General features: G+C 36.8%; 1 protein-coding gene across 2 annotated transcripts; it reads left to right on the forward strand.

The window, feature by feature from the left end:
* Nucleotides 1–2110: 2110 nt before the first annotated feature.
* Nucleotides 2111–9609, forward strand: LOC109064492 (T-box transcription factor TBX2b-like). Of its 2 annotated transcripts, none has more exons than XM_042757036.1 (7): nt 2111–2983; nt 3616–3883; nt 4447–4593; nt 5318–5394; nt 5483–5658; nt 7192–7796; nt 8269–9609. In XM_042757036.1, exons 1-7 carry the CDS (start codon nt 2625–2627, stop codon nt 8704–8706), a joined length of 2070 nt encoding a protein of 689 aa, XP_042612970.1. In that variant the 5' UTR covers nt 2111–2624; the 3' UTR covers nt 8707–9609. The 2 variants fall into 2 exon arrangements, with proteins under 2 accessions (XP_042612970.1, XP_042612971.1); XM_042757037.1 differs by having other exon boundaries at nt 2116–2983; nt 5495–5658.
* Nucleotides 9610–14602: the final 4993 nt, after the last annotated feature.

Raw genomic sequence — 14602 nt, forward strand, 5'->3', positions numbered from 1 at the left:
TTGTTTATATAATTAACTTGATGAGTATATACATGGTAAAATCATTAACTTGCTTCATGTGGTGTTAATCTGTGCACACCTCTTTTCAACATATTGTAGCCTATAAACTAAATTTAACGATGTTATTGCTCGACATTATCAGTTGAGTAATTGATTTTTATCTATCCTCAAACTTTTGACACTCTCGCACAAGTAGACGTAAATGCCTTGTAATTCATGATTCATACAGGCCTATGCAAACTGTCACATTTCTAAAATTAAAATATAGAATTAAAAAAGAAGTTGCAATATATCCCAATACAAATAAACTCACAAAAAGTTGTCTGCAATATTATAAATAATAAATAAATTGCTGTTCAATAACTAAGAATAAAAAAGAACACAAAACACAATAAAATACAGTAATTCGATATTTAGAAAGAATCAATTAAATACAGTCATCTGTTGCTGAAGATATTCAATATATTAAACAAATCAAAATCCACCTGCGTTCATTATTTATTCTACACAACTTTGAAAACATGAAGCTTGCCCACATAATACATATAGGCTGGCGCTCTTACCAAAGACGAAACATGTCGATACAAGATGATCCAAAACAATAGTTTTATGTCCTTCTTCTGTTGTTCTGAGTTTTCTTTCATACACCCGTGACTCAAGATCCTCGCATCTGTCATAAACTCAACCATCAAGTCAGAAGCGACCTGTGCCTCCCTCTCAGGACAGTCCTGTTGTTTTGAGTCCTTCAGCAGGAAGTCATTTCTGAGGTTTACAGTGAGCATTTCGGAGAATGAAAGAAGTGAAAGAAAAAAATGCATTTCCTGTTGACAATGTACGGATTTCCAAATCTTTGAACAAATGATGTGTGGAGTTAACGTCTATCATTTATTCATTGTTTCTTTTTTTGTTTCTTTTTTGTTTTTTCGCAGCTAACCAGAATGAATCAGACATCGTTTCAAACACAAGAGATAAATCTTCCATCTGGGGACTTGCACTTGGTCTAATTAATTGTTGAAAGCGGAAATAAGATGGCACAAAAAGTTTGGATGGATTTTTGTCAACATGTAAGCTCTGTGAAACACTGTGTGGATTGGTGCACGCTGTTTGAGAATTTGGGGGTAAATATGAATTGACAGGGGTAGGTTCTTATTGTGGGACTCCAGCCGACTGGCGCCAAGCGCTCTTTAACAAACGGAGTCCCACTTAATCAAGGATCTGTTGACGAGCCTCTTAAAGGTACACTACAGCTTATGGAGCTTTAGAGCTCAGATTGTTACTCTGCTGTACCCTGTCGGTCGATTTAACGTGAACTAATCGCGAACAGTTCTGAGAAATAAGGAGAGAGGCCAGATGAAACTTGCTCTTATTGGCTACATAAAATAGGTACATAGCCTACATATAACCCCATGAACATGCCTCGATTTAGGCTATTAGTTTTTTTATTGCAGGCATATAGCCTATTTTTATTTTATTATTATTATTATTATTATTATTTTTAAATCGCGTTGTTTTGCCATGGGTGATAGTAGGCTACCTCGTTATTCCTTCCAGAAGGCAGTCCGTAAACTGCACAAAAAAATCTCGCTGAAACCTTCCTTCCTCTTTGCCTTCAAATGAACAGATTTTAGACGAGAACCCTATTCCATGCAACCAACGTTGTACTGAATGTCGTCTGGAAAAATAAAATATCCTGTAATGTGTTTCATCCGGTCGATATCAGCTAATTGTGCAAACTTTGGGAAAGTTGTTTCAATAAATGAATGCATTTGTTCTTTAATTTAACTGCTACAAGAATTTCCGTGACGTGCAGGTTGCTATCTTATAGCTAAACCCGTTAAAATAGCGACGTTTATTCGACATTAGAATCATTTCGGTATCTGCGTCTCACGTTATTTCAAAAAGCAATTTCCAAAATGCCGACATTGTAGCGTAAAGATCAAGAAAGCACACGATCCTCAAACTGATGAAACACAAGCCGGGGAAAGCACTCTCTTACCCGGCTGCGTAACAGCCAGATGACCGTTCCTCTGTTAGGTTATGCGGGGGTGGGGTTTCCAGATCCTTACTCTGTCATTGGTTAATATTTTATTCTGTTGACATGTTTTCTTACTGCAAATGCTTCCGACACCTTTTAGTCAACCCCCCCTTCACGATCTTGGCTGGAGCTGTCAAAACCACGCCTATGGAGTTCTACAATTGGTCCAGAATGCGTAAAATCTGCAATCAAGAAGGTTTGGTTCATTAATGCGGGGAACCAGTGAGAAGGGACATGTAAGACAGACACAGTTACACAGTGATCTTGGAAGAACCTACCAATTCTACATCATTGCTCACGACTTTCTCATCCTTGTTTTGGGGGCTGCTTAGTTTCTTGTATGTAGTGGCTTGAACAGAAGGAAAGCTCTAAATCTATGTGTCAACGTTGCTCTTTTGAAGGATTTTATCACTGTGCTGCAACTGGACATCCTCGACGGTAGTGACATTTCCTACCAGTCCTCTTTAACTACTGTGAAACCAACGCTGTCTTTCAGCTGTAAGAGGGCGACAGCAGTCGGACTTACGCGAGTTACAGGCGCTGTTATTTTTGTAATATTATAGTTTCATCTGGCTTTTTGGATGCACCGATGAGAGATCCAGTTTTCACAGCGAACGCTATGGCTTATCACCCTTTTCACGCGCCCAGGCCGGCAGACTTTCCCATGTCAGCTTTCCTTGCCGCGGCTCAACCCTCGTTCTTCCCAGCGTTTACTTTACCACCGGGTCTCAGTAAACCTTTGGCGGATCATGCGCTCTCCGGTGCGGCTGAGGCCGGCTTACACGCGGCGCTTGGACATCACCACCAGGCGGCTCATCTCCGCTCCTTCAAGAGTCTCGAGCCAGAGGAGGACGTTGAAGACGATCCTAAAGTTACATTAGAAGCCAAGGACCTTTGGGATCAATTCCACAAAATTGGAACCGAAATGGTCATCACTAAATCAGGAAGGTAAGGCCGTTTTATTTTTTATTTTTTTCCGTGAACAACTTGATGATAGCGATGTCAAAATTTGGCCTTAATATCGCTTGATAGAATGGATCTTTCTGTATGATCAAATTACATCGACAGTAGCCTTCTAAACAGTCACAAAAGGCTCCGTATCTATTTGATGCCAGCTTTAGAATAACATTCACATTCGTTCTGTCATTAAGGTTATTATAACGAATCGCATACTTGTCATATAAGTGCATAGTTAATGTTTCTAAACAATGCAAATATTGCGCTACACAAGGGGACTAGCCTACCTCTTTACGCAAAAAAAAAAAAAAAAAAAAATTCTTCGGCCTACCTGAAATGTATAAATGGCTATAAGAAATATAAACGTTTAATAATGCCTTCGACTATAAATATAGTAGTAAAATATTTGAAAATGGTAGCAAGGATATAGTCCAGTACGATTCTGTTATCAGATAGACTGTTGCCAAACGACCTAGATTTTAATGATATTTATCTGTGGTTAAAATGGAAAGTGTAACTGCACTATTTCTCGGTATTTCATTTCTTTTAAAATGTTTTTAATTAAAATATTTTGATGAATAAATTCGGCCACGGACCTATGATCATGTTTGTTCCGTCCACAGGAGAATGTTTCCTCCGTTTAAAGTACGTGTGAACGGCCTCGACAAAAAAGCCAAGTATATACTTTTGATGGATATTGTTGCGGCAGACGACTGTCGGTACAAATTTCACAACTCTCGATGGATTGTCGCAGGAAAGGCCGATCCGGAGATGCCCAAACGAATGTACATTCACCCGGATAGCCCGGCCACGGGTGAACAGTGGATGGCAAAGCCTGTTGCTTTCAACAAACTCAAACTGACCAACAATATTTCGGATAAACATGGATTTGTAAGTTATTTATTTATTTATTTTCTGAAATTGTATTTCTCTATTTCCATCAGTGATGTATAACATGGAAAATCAATAATAGTGAATACATTTGTGATCAAGAAGCAAAGATGTTTACAAGATTAAGCCAGGCACAGAGTTTGGACATTTTAAGGTTTGGACATTTTTGGACATCAACGGGCTGAGCCAAAGATATGAATGTGTTTTTTTGTTGTTGTTGTTGTTGTTGTTGTTGTTTTTTAACCGAGGCTATAGGTATGATACAATTGAAATGGCAATTTCGAATGTATTTTTGTAGTAAGCTTGCAAGGTTACAACAAAATAACTAATACAAAAACTCATTTGTACACTGAGTACGTAGCCTATCTCAACTATCCCCCTAAAAATCTTACCATTATTACAGTAGGAAAAAGCCTTACTTTTCATAACACTCTCAAAAAAGGCATTTCTTCTCATAATTCTCAAAAAAGTTGTTATTATTATTGTTGTTGTTGTGCAGATGTCTCTTTGCATTTTGATACCACTGGTATTCTTACTGACCAGATAACCTTTTTATATTTCAGACCATTCTAAATTCGATGCACAAATACCAACCCAGGTTTCATATCGTTAGAGCCAACGACATTCTGAAGCTCCCTTATAGCACCTTCAGGACATATGTATTTCCTGAGACCGATTTTATAGCTGTCACTGCATATCAAAATGACAAGGTAAGTTAATAGAGCACCTAAACGCAGTCTTCATTTTAGATAACCCCCCCCCCCCCCGCCCACCACATTGTCCGTTGTCACATTATTATTATTTTTATTGAGCTCCAAGAGAAACTATTTGTAACTTATATTTTATGTAGACAATATTCTAGAATTCTGTTTAGTATCTTCCCTACGCAGCAATGTATCCTTCTGTCTTTTTGTCACTGTCATGAATAGAGTTCAATTTGTTGATTATAATTGGGATGACAGCACACTGAGTCTGGTGGCTCTATGAACGTAGAGATTACAGGCCAGTTAAAATCGATACGTGCACCGAATAGTTGACTGTATGTATAACTCGAGATACTTAGCAATACAATATGCTCAAAAATCAGATGTGACCCCGTTAAAAAGAAAGAAAGAATTGCTAGTGCATTGTGAAACTAGACTACATCACGTTAAGTTACAATGAATTCGACAGAACAAACGAAAGTATTCGATTTAATTTAACAATTTGCAATTAAAACATTATAAACCTGAATTAATTAAACCAAAAAAAAAAAAAAAAGATTTTACCAGCAGTTACGGAGATATCAGGACGTTTACATAGCTTATTTTATTAGATCATGCGTTAAAAAATACGAATTATAGTTCAAGAACAATTTAGTGCTATTAATTTGAAATAGGGCAACCCAAAGAAAGCATGAAAGATGCAATAAATCTAATTTCACTCTTTTACTAGATCACACAACTGAAAATCGATCATAATCCATTTGCAAAAGGATTCAGAGACACGGGGAATGGAAGAAGAGAAAAAAGGTATGTCTAGACGAATGTTTTATACCATCAGATATGCACAAAACACAAATATTAAGGCATGACAGTTACCCGAGTTTAACTATTTTAGTTTAACTTTCAGAAAACAGTTAGCCCTGCCGTCAATGCGCATGTTTGATGATCAGAGCAAAGCGGATCGAGATGGAGGAGATTCGGACGCCTCATCTTGCGAACAAACTGGGAGGGATTCAGTTCATTCACCGATTGGACCAGCAACAAGTCCACTTAAATTCAACAGATCCAGAGGTACAAAAAAAAAAAAAAAAAAAAAAAAAACTCCATTGCAATGCCACTTGAGCTTTTCCTGAAGTTTCTCATGTTTACAGTATGTATTTGTTAACATAAACGTTTCCATACATTGTTTTGTTTGGATTTTACAACCATTGGATGTACTATTTTGATGAGTATCAAATAGATTTTTTTTCGCAATATTTTGATTAGATCCGGACCTTTTTTTTTTTTTTTTAGTTAAAGTTTTTTTCTAGTTAAAGCAAGCTATTGATAGAGAGTGAATTGATGAATATATTTACAGTGTCAGTATGTTTACAGTCAGTTGCCTGCTAGTTGTTAGTTACTGTCAGTTTGATCTGTCTGTCTGGAAACAGATAATTTAAATTTAAAAATGAGTTAATATAAACTGTGTAGATTAAAATATGAAAACTATATATATATATATATATATATATATATATATATATATATATATATATATATATATATATATATATATAAAGCTAGTGCAACATTGCTTCATGAAGCTACAACTAATATACTGTATACTGTTGACCCAGTAAAGGAATGCTGTAAAAAATGTGCAATTAGCTGCATACACTATAAATATGCACAGCCATTGTTCTATAATTTGTGATTACCCAGTCTGTTATTTTAAATAACATTACAGGCTAAAATCTTTTTAAAAGAGGCGAAAAGATGGAACTGTCTACTATAAAATGCAGATTATTTTAATACATTTAAACTTTATGAATGTTCTCAGTTTATTTTCTAGTATTATGGGACAATGTTTTTTTTTTTTTTTTTTTTTTTTTTTTTTGGTATTTAATAGAAATTTAAGACCAGTGACCTCATTTGAGATCTGACCCATTGCAAGGTGTTGATGTTTTGTTCCAAAATATGAATTGTATTTCCTGTAATTTAACTGTGTTTATTATTTTGTCTTTTAATTTAACTCAAACAAACTTATGAAAATTTGTGACTAATTTATAGATGGAATTACTACTGTATTATGAAGTTTTATATGAGGGATAGTTGTCAGGTTGGTTAGTAGAATGTTTTTGTAGATCCTCTGATTAAAATAAAAAAAATTCAATTTAAAGTTCTGAAAATTAGCTGATGAGGAGAATGCTTCCTGGATTTTTATAAGACCAGTCGATGAGAATGATTAGTCCTTTAGACACGTCTGGTTATAGGTTCATGATATATAAGTGCAGATTGGTTTTATAGAGAATGTCTCATGCACATGTTTTGGGTCTGCTAATTTCATCATGATTCATTTAGAGCTCATTCAAAAAATTTTCCTATCCAAATCTTAAACGCTACATGAAGTCAAGCTCGTGCCATGGATGAAAACAGAGAAAGTAGTTAGCGTGGAAAACAAATTTCATCCATTTTTGTGTAATCAAAGGGAGTAATTAAACAGATGCAAGTTGGTGTGTTATTTAAGGAGTGGAAATAACAATGTACATTTATTAAGCAGACGATTGCTTTGGTTTTAACAAAAGAAAATAAAGATGATGTGCTTAATATTTTTATATTTTTCAGATGACAAAAACTGCAATGAAAGTGACAACGAACTTGACCAACACGATGATGGAATGATCAGAGTCAGTAGTCCAGATCAGAGACCACAATCACCATTCAGCCCACATTGCGAGGACAGAGTCAAGGACAGATCTAATCTTGAAAAGAAAGGGGACTATTCGGATTCAAGGAAAGATACTGACTCTGCCTTCAGCATCAGAAACTTGGAGAAGGACAAACTGGATGGCAGGAATTTGAAAGAATCGGATACCTCCAAAAAGGATGCAGACTCTGTGGGCCTGAGCGCAATCAAAGATGGCTATTCCCCTCTGATGGTTCAAACAGAAAGCCCATCACATTTTAGTGCAAGTCACTTGCAAAGTCTAGCCCTCTCTGGTTTACACAATCAACATTTCTTTAACCCAATGAGTACAGGACAACCACTCTTATTTCACCCCGGGCAGTTTGCTATGACTCCTAGTGCTTTCTCGACCATGGGAATGGGACACTTGTTAGCCTCCATGTCTGGAGCAAGTGGACTAGAGAATGGCAGCCTCTCCTCTCAGAGTACCATCTCACCCAACCCTTTCCCATTCCACTTATCACAACATATGTTTGCATCTCAGGTATGATGATTATTTCTGATATGCATTATCACTAACCTATAATAAACTGTATATTTCAAATCTTTCTAAATATTTGCGAACCTTTTCTTCAGATATTGTCACAGCATTTCCAAGATAAAAATCATAAGAAGCTCTTGAACCACAATCAACACAAACTCGGTTTTATCTGTTGTAAATCTGTATTTTCTTTCAGAATTTTTTATTTGCAAACGGTTTCATCGGTTCTATTAAATAGTGTAGACTGTATCTGAATTTATAATCAGTTCTAAACAAGGGAAATTTGTGTTTATGCTTTTTTTTATTGGCCTAAACCAATGCAGCTCTTTGCCAACCACTTTTATCCAACACGTGCATTTCAATAGTGTTTCGCGCTAATTGGGTACTAACTATAGGCTAATTAGCAAATTTTCTAAGAAGACTAATTTATTTCTTCTAATCCTAATTCATTTGTTATTTGTTGTTTTACATTTAGGGTATCTCCATGCCACCGTTCGGGGGATTGCTACCCTACCCGTACACGTACATGGCGGCTGCAGCTGCAGCGGCTTCTGCTCTCCCCGCAGGCACCGCTGCGTCCACCTTCAGCCGGAACCCATTTCTCAGCAGCACGCGGCCAAGGTTGCGATTCAACCCCTATCAGATCCCAGTATCAATACATCAGAGCTCCGGTCTGCTCACCACCGGCATACCAAGTACTCTGAGCGCGGAGACAGAGTCATCAAAATCAGGCAGCAGGGATAGCAGTCCAATGCCTGAACAACACAGCCATAAAACCGGAAGCGGCCAGAATACTGGATCTCCCAAATCTTCAGGGAAGGATTCCATTAACGAACTGCAGAACATACAAAGATTAGTCAGCGGACTGGAGAAACACAGAGACGTGTCATCCCGTAGCGATTCCCCAAAGTGACCCCGTGAACCATTCACGACCATTCACTCTTTCTGATTGCGTAACTATGCTTCATTGAAAAAAGGTCAAAGTTTGACAGTCGGACATTGGAACATCCCTCATCAGCAGTAGGCTATCACATAGGCCTACCTGGATTTCGAAGAGAACTGTAGCATATGTTGCGTCCCCTTTTGGATATACAAGGCATGCTGATTTCATTCATCCTTGATTTGGCGTTGAAATTATATTAGCCCATGAAAAAACGCAAATCCCTGGGATTTTATTTTTATTTTTTAATTTGGTTATCATGTCCAAACAATTTTAGGCCCACACTTTTTCAGTGTATTTACAATCTTGTATTTACAAGATCCGAGGATGCTCAGCGTCCAAGTTGCTTGTGTCTGGGACCTGTTTTTCTAATTATTTATAATAATAAAAGTAAAACACGTATATGTAAATAAGGTTATTGAACTGAAGGAGATGGATTTTAATTTATTCAAAACTGTATATTGGTGTGTAAATAGCCTACTATAAGGTCTCGATTTGTTACATTTATATATATATTCCCATTTACAAATATGAACATTATCTATAGCGCTTGTTAGCAGGAAACCGAATGTGTTCTGTTTGTGATATCCTGCCAGATAGGCCTAAGTTAAGGAAAAGCCACTGTAAATCGAAATCTCTGGTGATACATTTGAAAGCTATTTCATTTGTAGCTAAATTCAACAAAAGATGTTTAAATATAATGATGGGCCATAGGCAGGGACAACTCAGGTTTCTTTCTAATCGCGCTTTGAGAAGGTCATTGTGTAGTTTCTCTTATGAGAGCGATCTGTTTAAACATCTCAGTGCTGGATTTTCGGGTAAATGAGCGATTTTGTTGCATCCTCTCAGTTTCAATAAAACGAAAGTGTTCATTTAGTCTTTTGCATTACTTCATTTGTGTAAATAGCCTATAGGACTGTATATTTATGTAGCCCAAATATGGACTGCTACAAACGTGACGTTTTATTTTCTGTAAAAGTCATTCTTAATCAGATCACATATAGTCTTACTGAATTTTTTTTAGATAAGATGCGTCAGCCTTGCAGCTGTTTTTTTTTTTATACCTTGCCTGATCCTGGGATTCAAACATTTGCGAATTAAGATCAAATAATTTATTTTAACCTATTCAATGTCGCTGAATGTGCTTATAAAATACAATGCATGAGTGTTACCTATAAGTTATTCTATGATTGTGCAACGTTCTGCAGTTCCCGTCAGCTAAAGCTGATGTAGCTGCGCCATCTGTTGATCACAAGGATGTAGTTTATTGATAAAAACACACCAAATTGGTTCTGACAAGTAATTGGTTTCAATCAATGCTATCCAGCCTAAATCGTAATAAAATTATACTATTTGAAAATGTTCCATAACGAAAGACATACTGGGTATCAGCCATAATTAATGATCTGGCGCAGTATAAATTAAACAAATAGGTTGGCAATGTCTTCAAAATTTTCCATCTCTGTGTTCGCCATAATTCGTTCACAAACTTCAAAAAGCACATTGTGTTAGGCTGTGCTATATTTACCGACTTGTTTCTGTGCTTGTTGGTTGTTTGTTCTGCACGGAACCTTTCTTAGGTGCGCATTAATATACTAATCTTGTACTGTACGACTATGCCCCGGGTGGGGGAGGAAAGAGAGAGAGCGAGAGAGAGAGAGAGAGAGAGAGAGAGAGAGAGAGAGAGAGAGTCACCGTACTGGTGGAAGGGTTAATCGCCGCGGCAGGGACGCCGCACAGCCTCAGCAGCAGACAGTCCTTTGTCCACACTCCGGCGCCTGTCGCCTGCCTGCCGGCCACACAGCCTCTGCACACCCGCGCACAATGGCTGACGGGATCTCCAGAGTCCAGGCTCATAATTAGAGAGCCCCCTCGCCTCTTTTCTTCTCTTTCTAAAACCATAATAACGAAACTCGTTTTATTGAGAGCCTATTGTTAAATTCTGTTACGTCCAATTAATAGAGCCAAATTCTCGACCTTGTACTCTCATGGAGAGAAAGAAAAAATGTTTGTCTAAAACAATTAGTCAATGACTGATCTCTTGGCTCCAATAGCAGCCTCGGAGTCCCAAACAACTGAAGAATGAGTGCATGTCTATCCCTCTGAGCCCTTCCAACGAAAACTTCAAAATTCTAGTGCTTAAAACTTAGATACACAGTTGGAATACTCCGACTGCCGTTGTTTAGATAGTTGGGATTTAAGATAGTCAAAGACAATTGTAGATAACAAAACATTTGGTGAGACCAAAACTTTGCATACACTTTGATTAGTTCGTCATCTTGGTGCGGGGCTTCTCTCTGTTGCTTAAAACAGCATTGCGGTTGGCTATATTAGCTATATATATTACTGATAACCACCAAGAGAAAGTCAGTATGTTCGCAGTATAATTTTAATACTTGAAGAAGACAATTCTTTCCCGAATCTTTTAAGACTACAAATCATTGTGCTTGATACACTTGTCGGCTATTACCCGCATTGGATGCATGTCACTCTTATGACTTCAATTTTCACTATTGCTCTTTTCATGTTCACATCGCCCTTTGCTGGTAAATAATATAATGTATGAACCCATCATCTATTTGAGAGGTATTTATTTTTTGATGTTATCATCTATTTTTGATGGTTGTTTTTATTTTGTATTATGATTTAGTATTTTTTTTTATTTTTGCCTCAGGTTGGGGTTACAATTGATTATTTAGATAATCATTTTGACTCTTCATACAATGCTATATCAACGACTATGAACTGTTGGTTTAGACATTAATAAATAGCTGCACCACTTTCACAAATGGCAGGCTAAATGTATACAACTGCAGCTACAACTCATCACATCAGTTCAGGGTTCAGTTTTTTGCACAACCCAAATACATGGTGGCCCTGTAATATCCTAAATACGTTAAAACACAACTAATTTTTATACTCTTATTAATTTAACTTTTGTGGATAAAATTCATACAATGCATGATAACTTAAATTGCACGGCCTTGTGCAGCTGTCTTTATAATGCCATTAAGGAGGAAACGGGGTCAGGTATTCTGTGAAATAATACATACAAGCCAACAGTTATAGTATACTGTGTCTTTATAAGAAAGACTTTGAAGGAAGCTCCATATCAACATGAGATGCCAGTGAAGTTTTAACAATGTAAACTGTGATCAGACATGTAGTTTTAATTTCAGTCTTCTATATGATTCAAAGGATGTCAGCGCTGCTTGGATTTTCAGACCTGCTAGCTTGTGTTTGGTTGAGGTTACACTGTCTGTTTTTAGTGGAGTCACTGCTGTAAACGTAACCTTACCCCTGTGTTTTATCTCCCAGTCTGTTTATTACACCAGACTTTTTAGTGCAACGCTTACAGAGTGATGTTTTTTTTTCTTTATAAATCAAGTTATTCAGTATGTCTGAAAAGTTTAAAACTTGTTGTTTTGTTATTGTTAAATGTCTGCAAATCATGCACCAATAGCTTGGATGAAACAAAAGAAGCATTGTCTGTATTGCCTAAAAGCAAGTTTTAAACTTTAAGATGTTTAATGCATCGACTATGAGATTGCAGTTGTCTCCTGACTGCTAATGAAACAAACTGAAACATTTATTTATTTATTATTATTTATTTTTTTTGGATTTATTTGTTTTTTATTGTTTGTTTTTTTTTGCTTTAGAAGATATATATTTCAAAAGTAGAGAAAAAAAAGTAAATTTAAACATTTACTGATGATAGGATCTTCACTGCAAATATATATTTAAATTTAAATACAGCAGACAGTGACTATAATACACATCTATGATGAATGTGTTAGATTTTTAATTTTTTTTTTTTTTTTTTTTTTTGAGAGAGAGAGAGGACTTGAAGTCAAAAATTTCTAGGTGATGTCCCTGGCAATAAACTGCATTTTACAGTCATCAAAGTAGGAGCTATTAACGCAGGAGTCATTAACCCAAACTGTTTTTATTTTATTAATTTTTTTTTTGAGGGGGGGGGGTGAGTGACACACTTAAATCAAGTTTGTGTGTGTGTGTGTGTGTGTGTGTGTGTGTGTGTGTGTGTGTGTGTGTGTGTGTGTGTGTGTGTGTGTGTGTGTGTGTGTGTGTGTGTGTGTGTGTGTGTGAAACTAACATGAATAGAGTGATTACATTTCTAGTATCTTGGCATTTGGGTTTTGCCCCAGATTTAGTTATTTTTAAATTTTCTTTAAAAAAAAGTCTTCTTTTCTCAAACATTCTTATTTGCTATTGACACTTATGTTGCATATTTACTTCAAAAAACTGTTCTGTAGTAGTGTCTTGACAAATATGATTTTAGACTAGATAATTCAAATGTTGAAGTCAATCCTGAGCAAAAGTGCTTCAGGAAGAGAAGAATTACTGTGATCGCTCACCTGGTCCATTACCAAGATGCCCTTGAAGAAGGCATCTAGACCACTTCAATCTGTGCCAACTCAGATGCATTTAAGGTGATTTTTGGTGCTATTCGGGGGAAAATTTTACTTTGGAACTCAGGCTTACTTTTATCTAACCTCTTAAACAAAATCTGCAATCAAACTTCACAAAACTACCAACATTTCATTTTGTGCCAAGGAACCCACCAACTCCAATTATTGAACTGGTGTTCACACAAGAGCCTCCACTTTTCTTTGCCATGTGTGGGAACCTTTTAGCATCTAAACCTTTGCCAGCATCGGTTCTGAGTTTCCTCAGCGCCACCTTGGTGAACAGCATGATCAAAAGCAACGCTAATGTCAAGGCACCCTCCCCCCAGTCCCCTGTAATCATTCCCACAATATTGTGGGCAGCCAAACCACGCGTGCTCTGTGTCTGTCATTAATGGACATGTGTTCCATATAAAATAAACCTTACTCACAATAGCCTGCCACTGAACCTTACTGCTGGTTGCGTGACAGATGAGAGACAAGTCTCCATGTGGATCCATTATTGCAATGTTGTGATGCTGATGTTCAAGTTAACATTTTACAGAGCAAGGGAGCTTAAGGGGGAGAGGGTGAAGGAAGAGTGGAGGTATGGTTCAAGATACTGAGCTGAGAGAGTTTCATGTAATCTGAACTCCATAGAGACTTTATTTATACACACTTTACATGTCATAAGAAAAAGGCGCAATTTACATCTTAAAGGAATATTCTGGTTCCAGTACAAATCAATTTCAAGCAACAGCATAATGTTGATTACCACAAAAAAATAATTTCCAATTGCACAATAGCACGGGTTACAGTGAAGCACTTACAATGAAAATGAGCTCAAGAATTTAAATCACCCTTTCACCATTTAAATTGTACAGTCACAAGATTTACACATTAAAATTAAATTGTTTACTAACCTTTCTGTGTGAAGCAGTGGTGTAAAGTATTTGAGTAAAGGTAAATAGTTACTGTACTTAAGTGTCTTTTTGGATGCTATGTACAGTCGTGGCCAAAAGTTTTGAGAATTACATAAATATTGGAAATTGGAAAAGTTGCTGCTTAAGTTTTTATAATAGCAATTTGCATATACTCCAGAATGTTATGAAGAGTGATCAGATGAATTGCATAGTCCTTCTTTGCCATGAAAATTAACTTAATCCCAAAAAAACCTTTGCACTGCATTTCATTGCTGTCATTAAAGGACCTGCTGAGATCATTTCAGTAATCATCTTGTTAACTTAGGTGAGAATGTTGACGAGCACAAGGCTGGAGATCATTATGTCAGGCTGATCGGGTTAGAATGGCAGACTTGACATGTTAAAAGGATGGTGATGCTTGAAATCATTGTTCTTCCATTGTTAACCATGGTGACCTGCAAAGAAACGCGTGCAGCCATCATTGCGGAGCATAAAAATGGCTTCACAGGCAAGGATATTGTGGCTACTAAGATTGCACCT

This window comes from Cyprinus carpio, chromosome A5 (assembly GCF_018340385.1).
Source record: "Cyprinus carpio isolate SPL01 chromosome A5, ASM1834038v1, whole genome shotgun sequence".
NCBI lineage: Eukaryota > Metazoa > Chordata > Actinopteri > Cypriniformes > Cyprinidae > Cyprinus > Cyprinus carpio.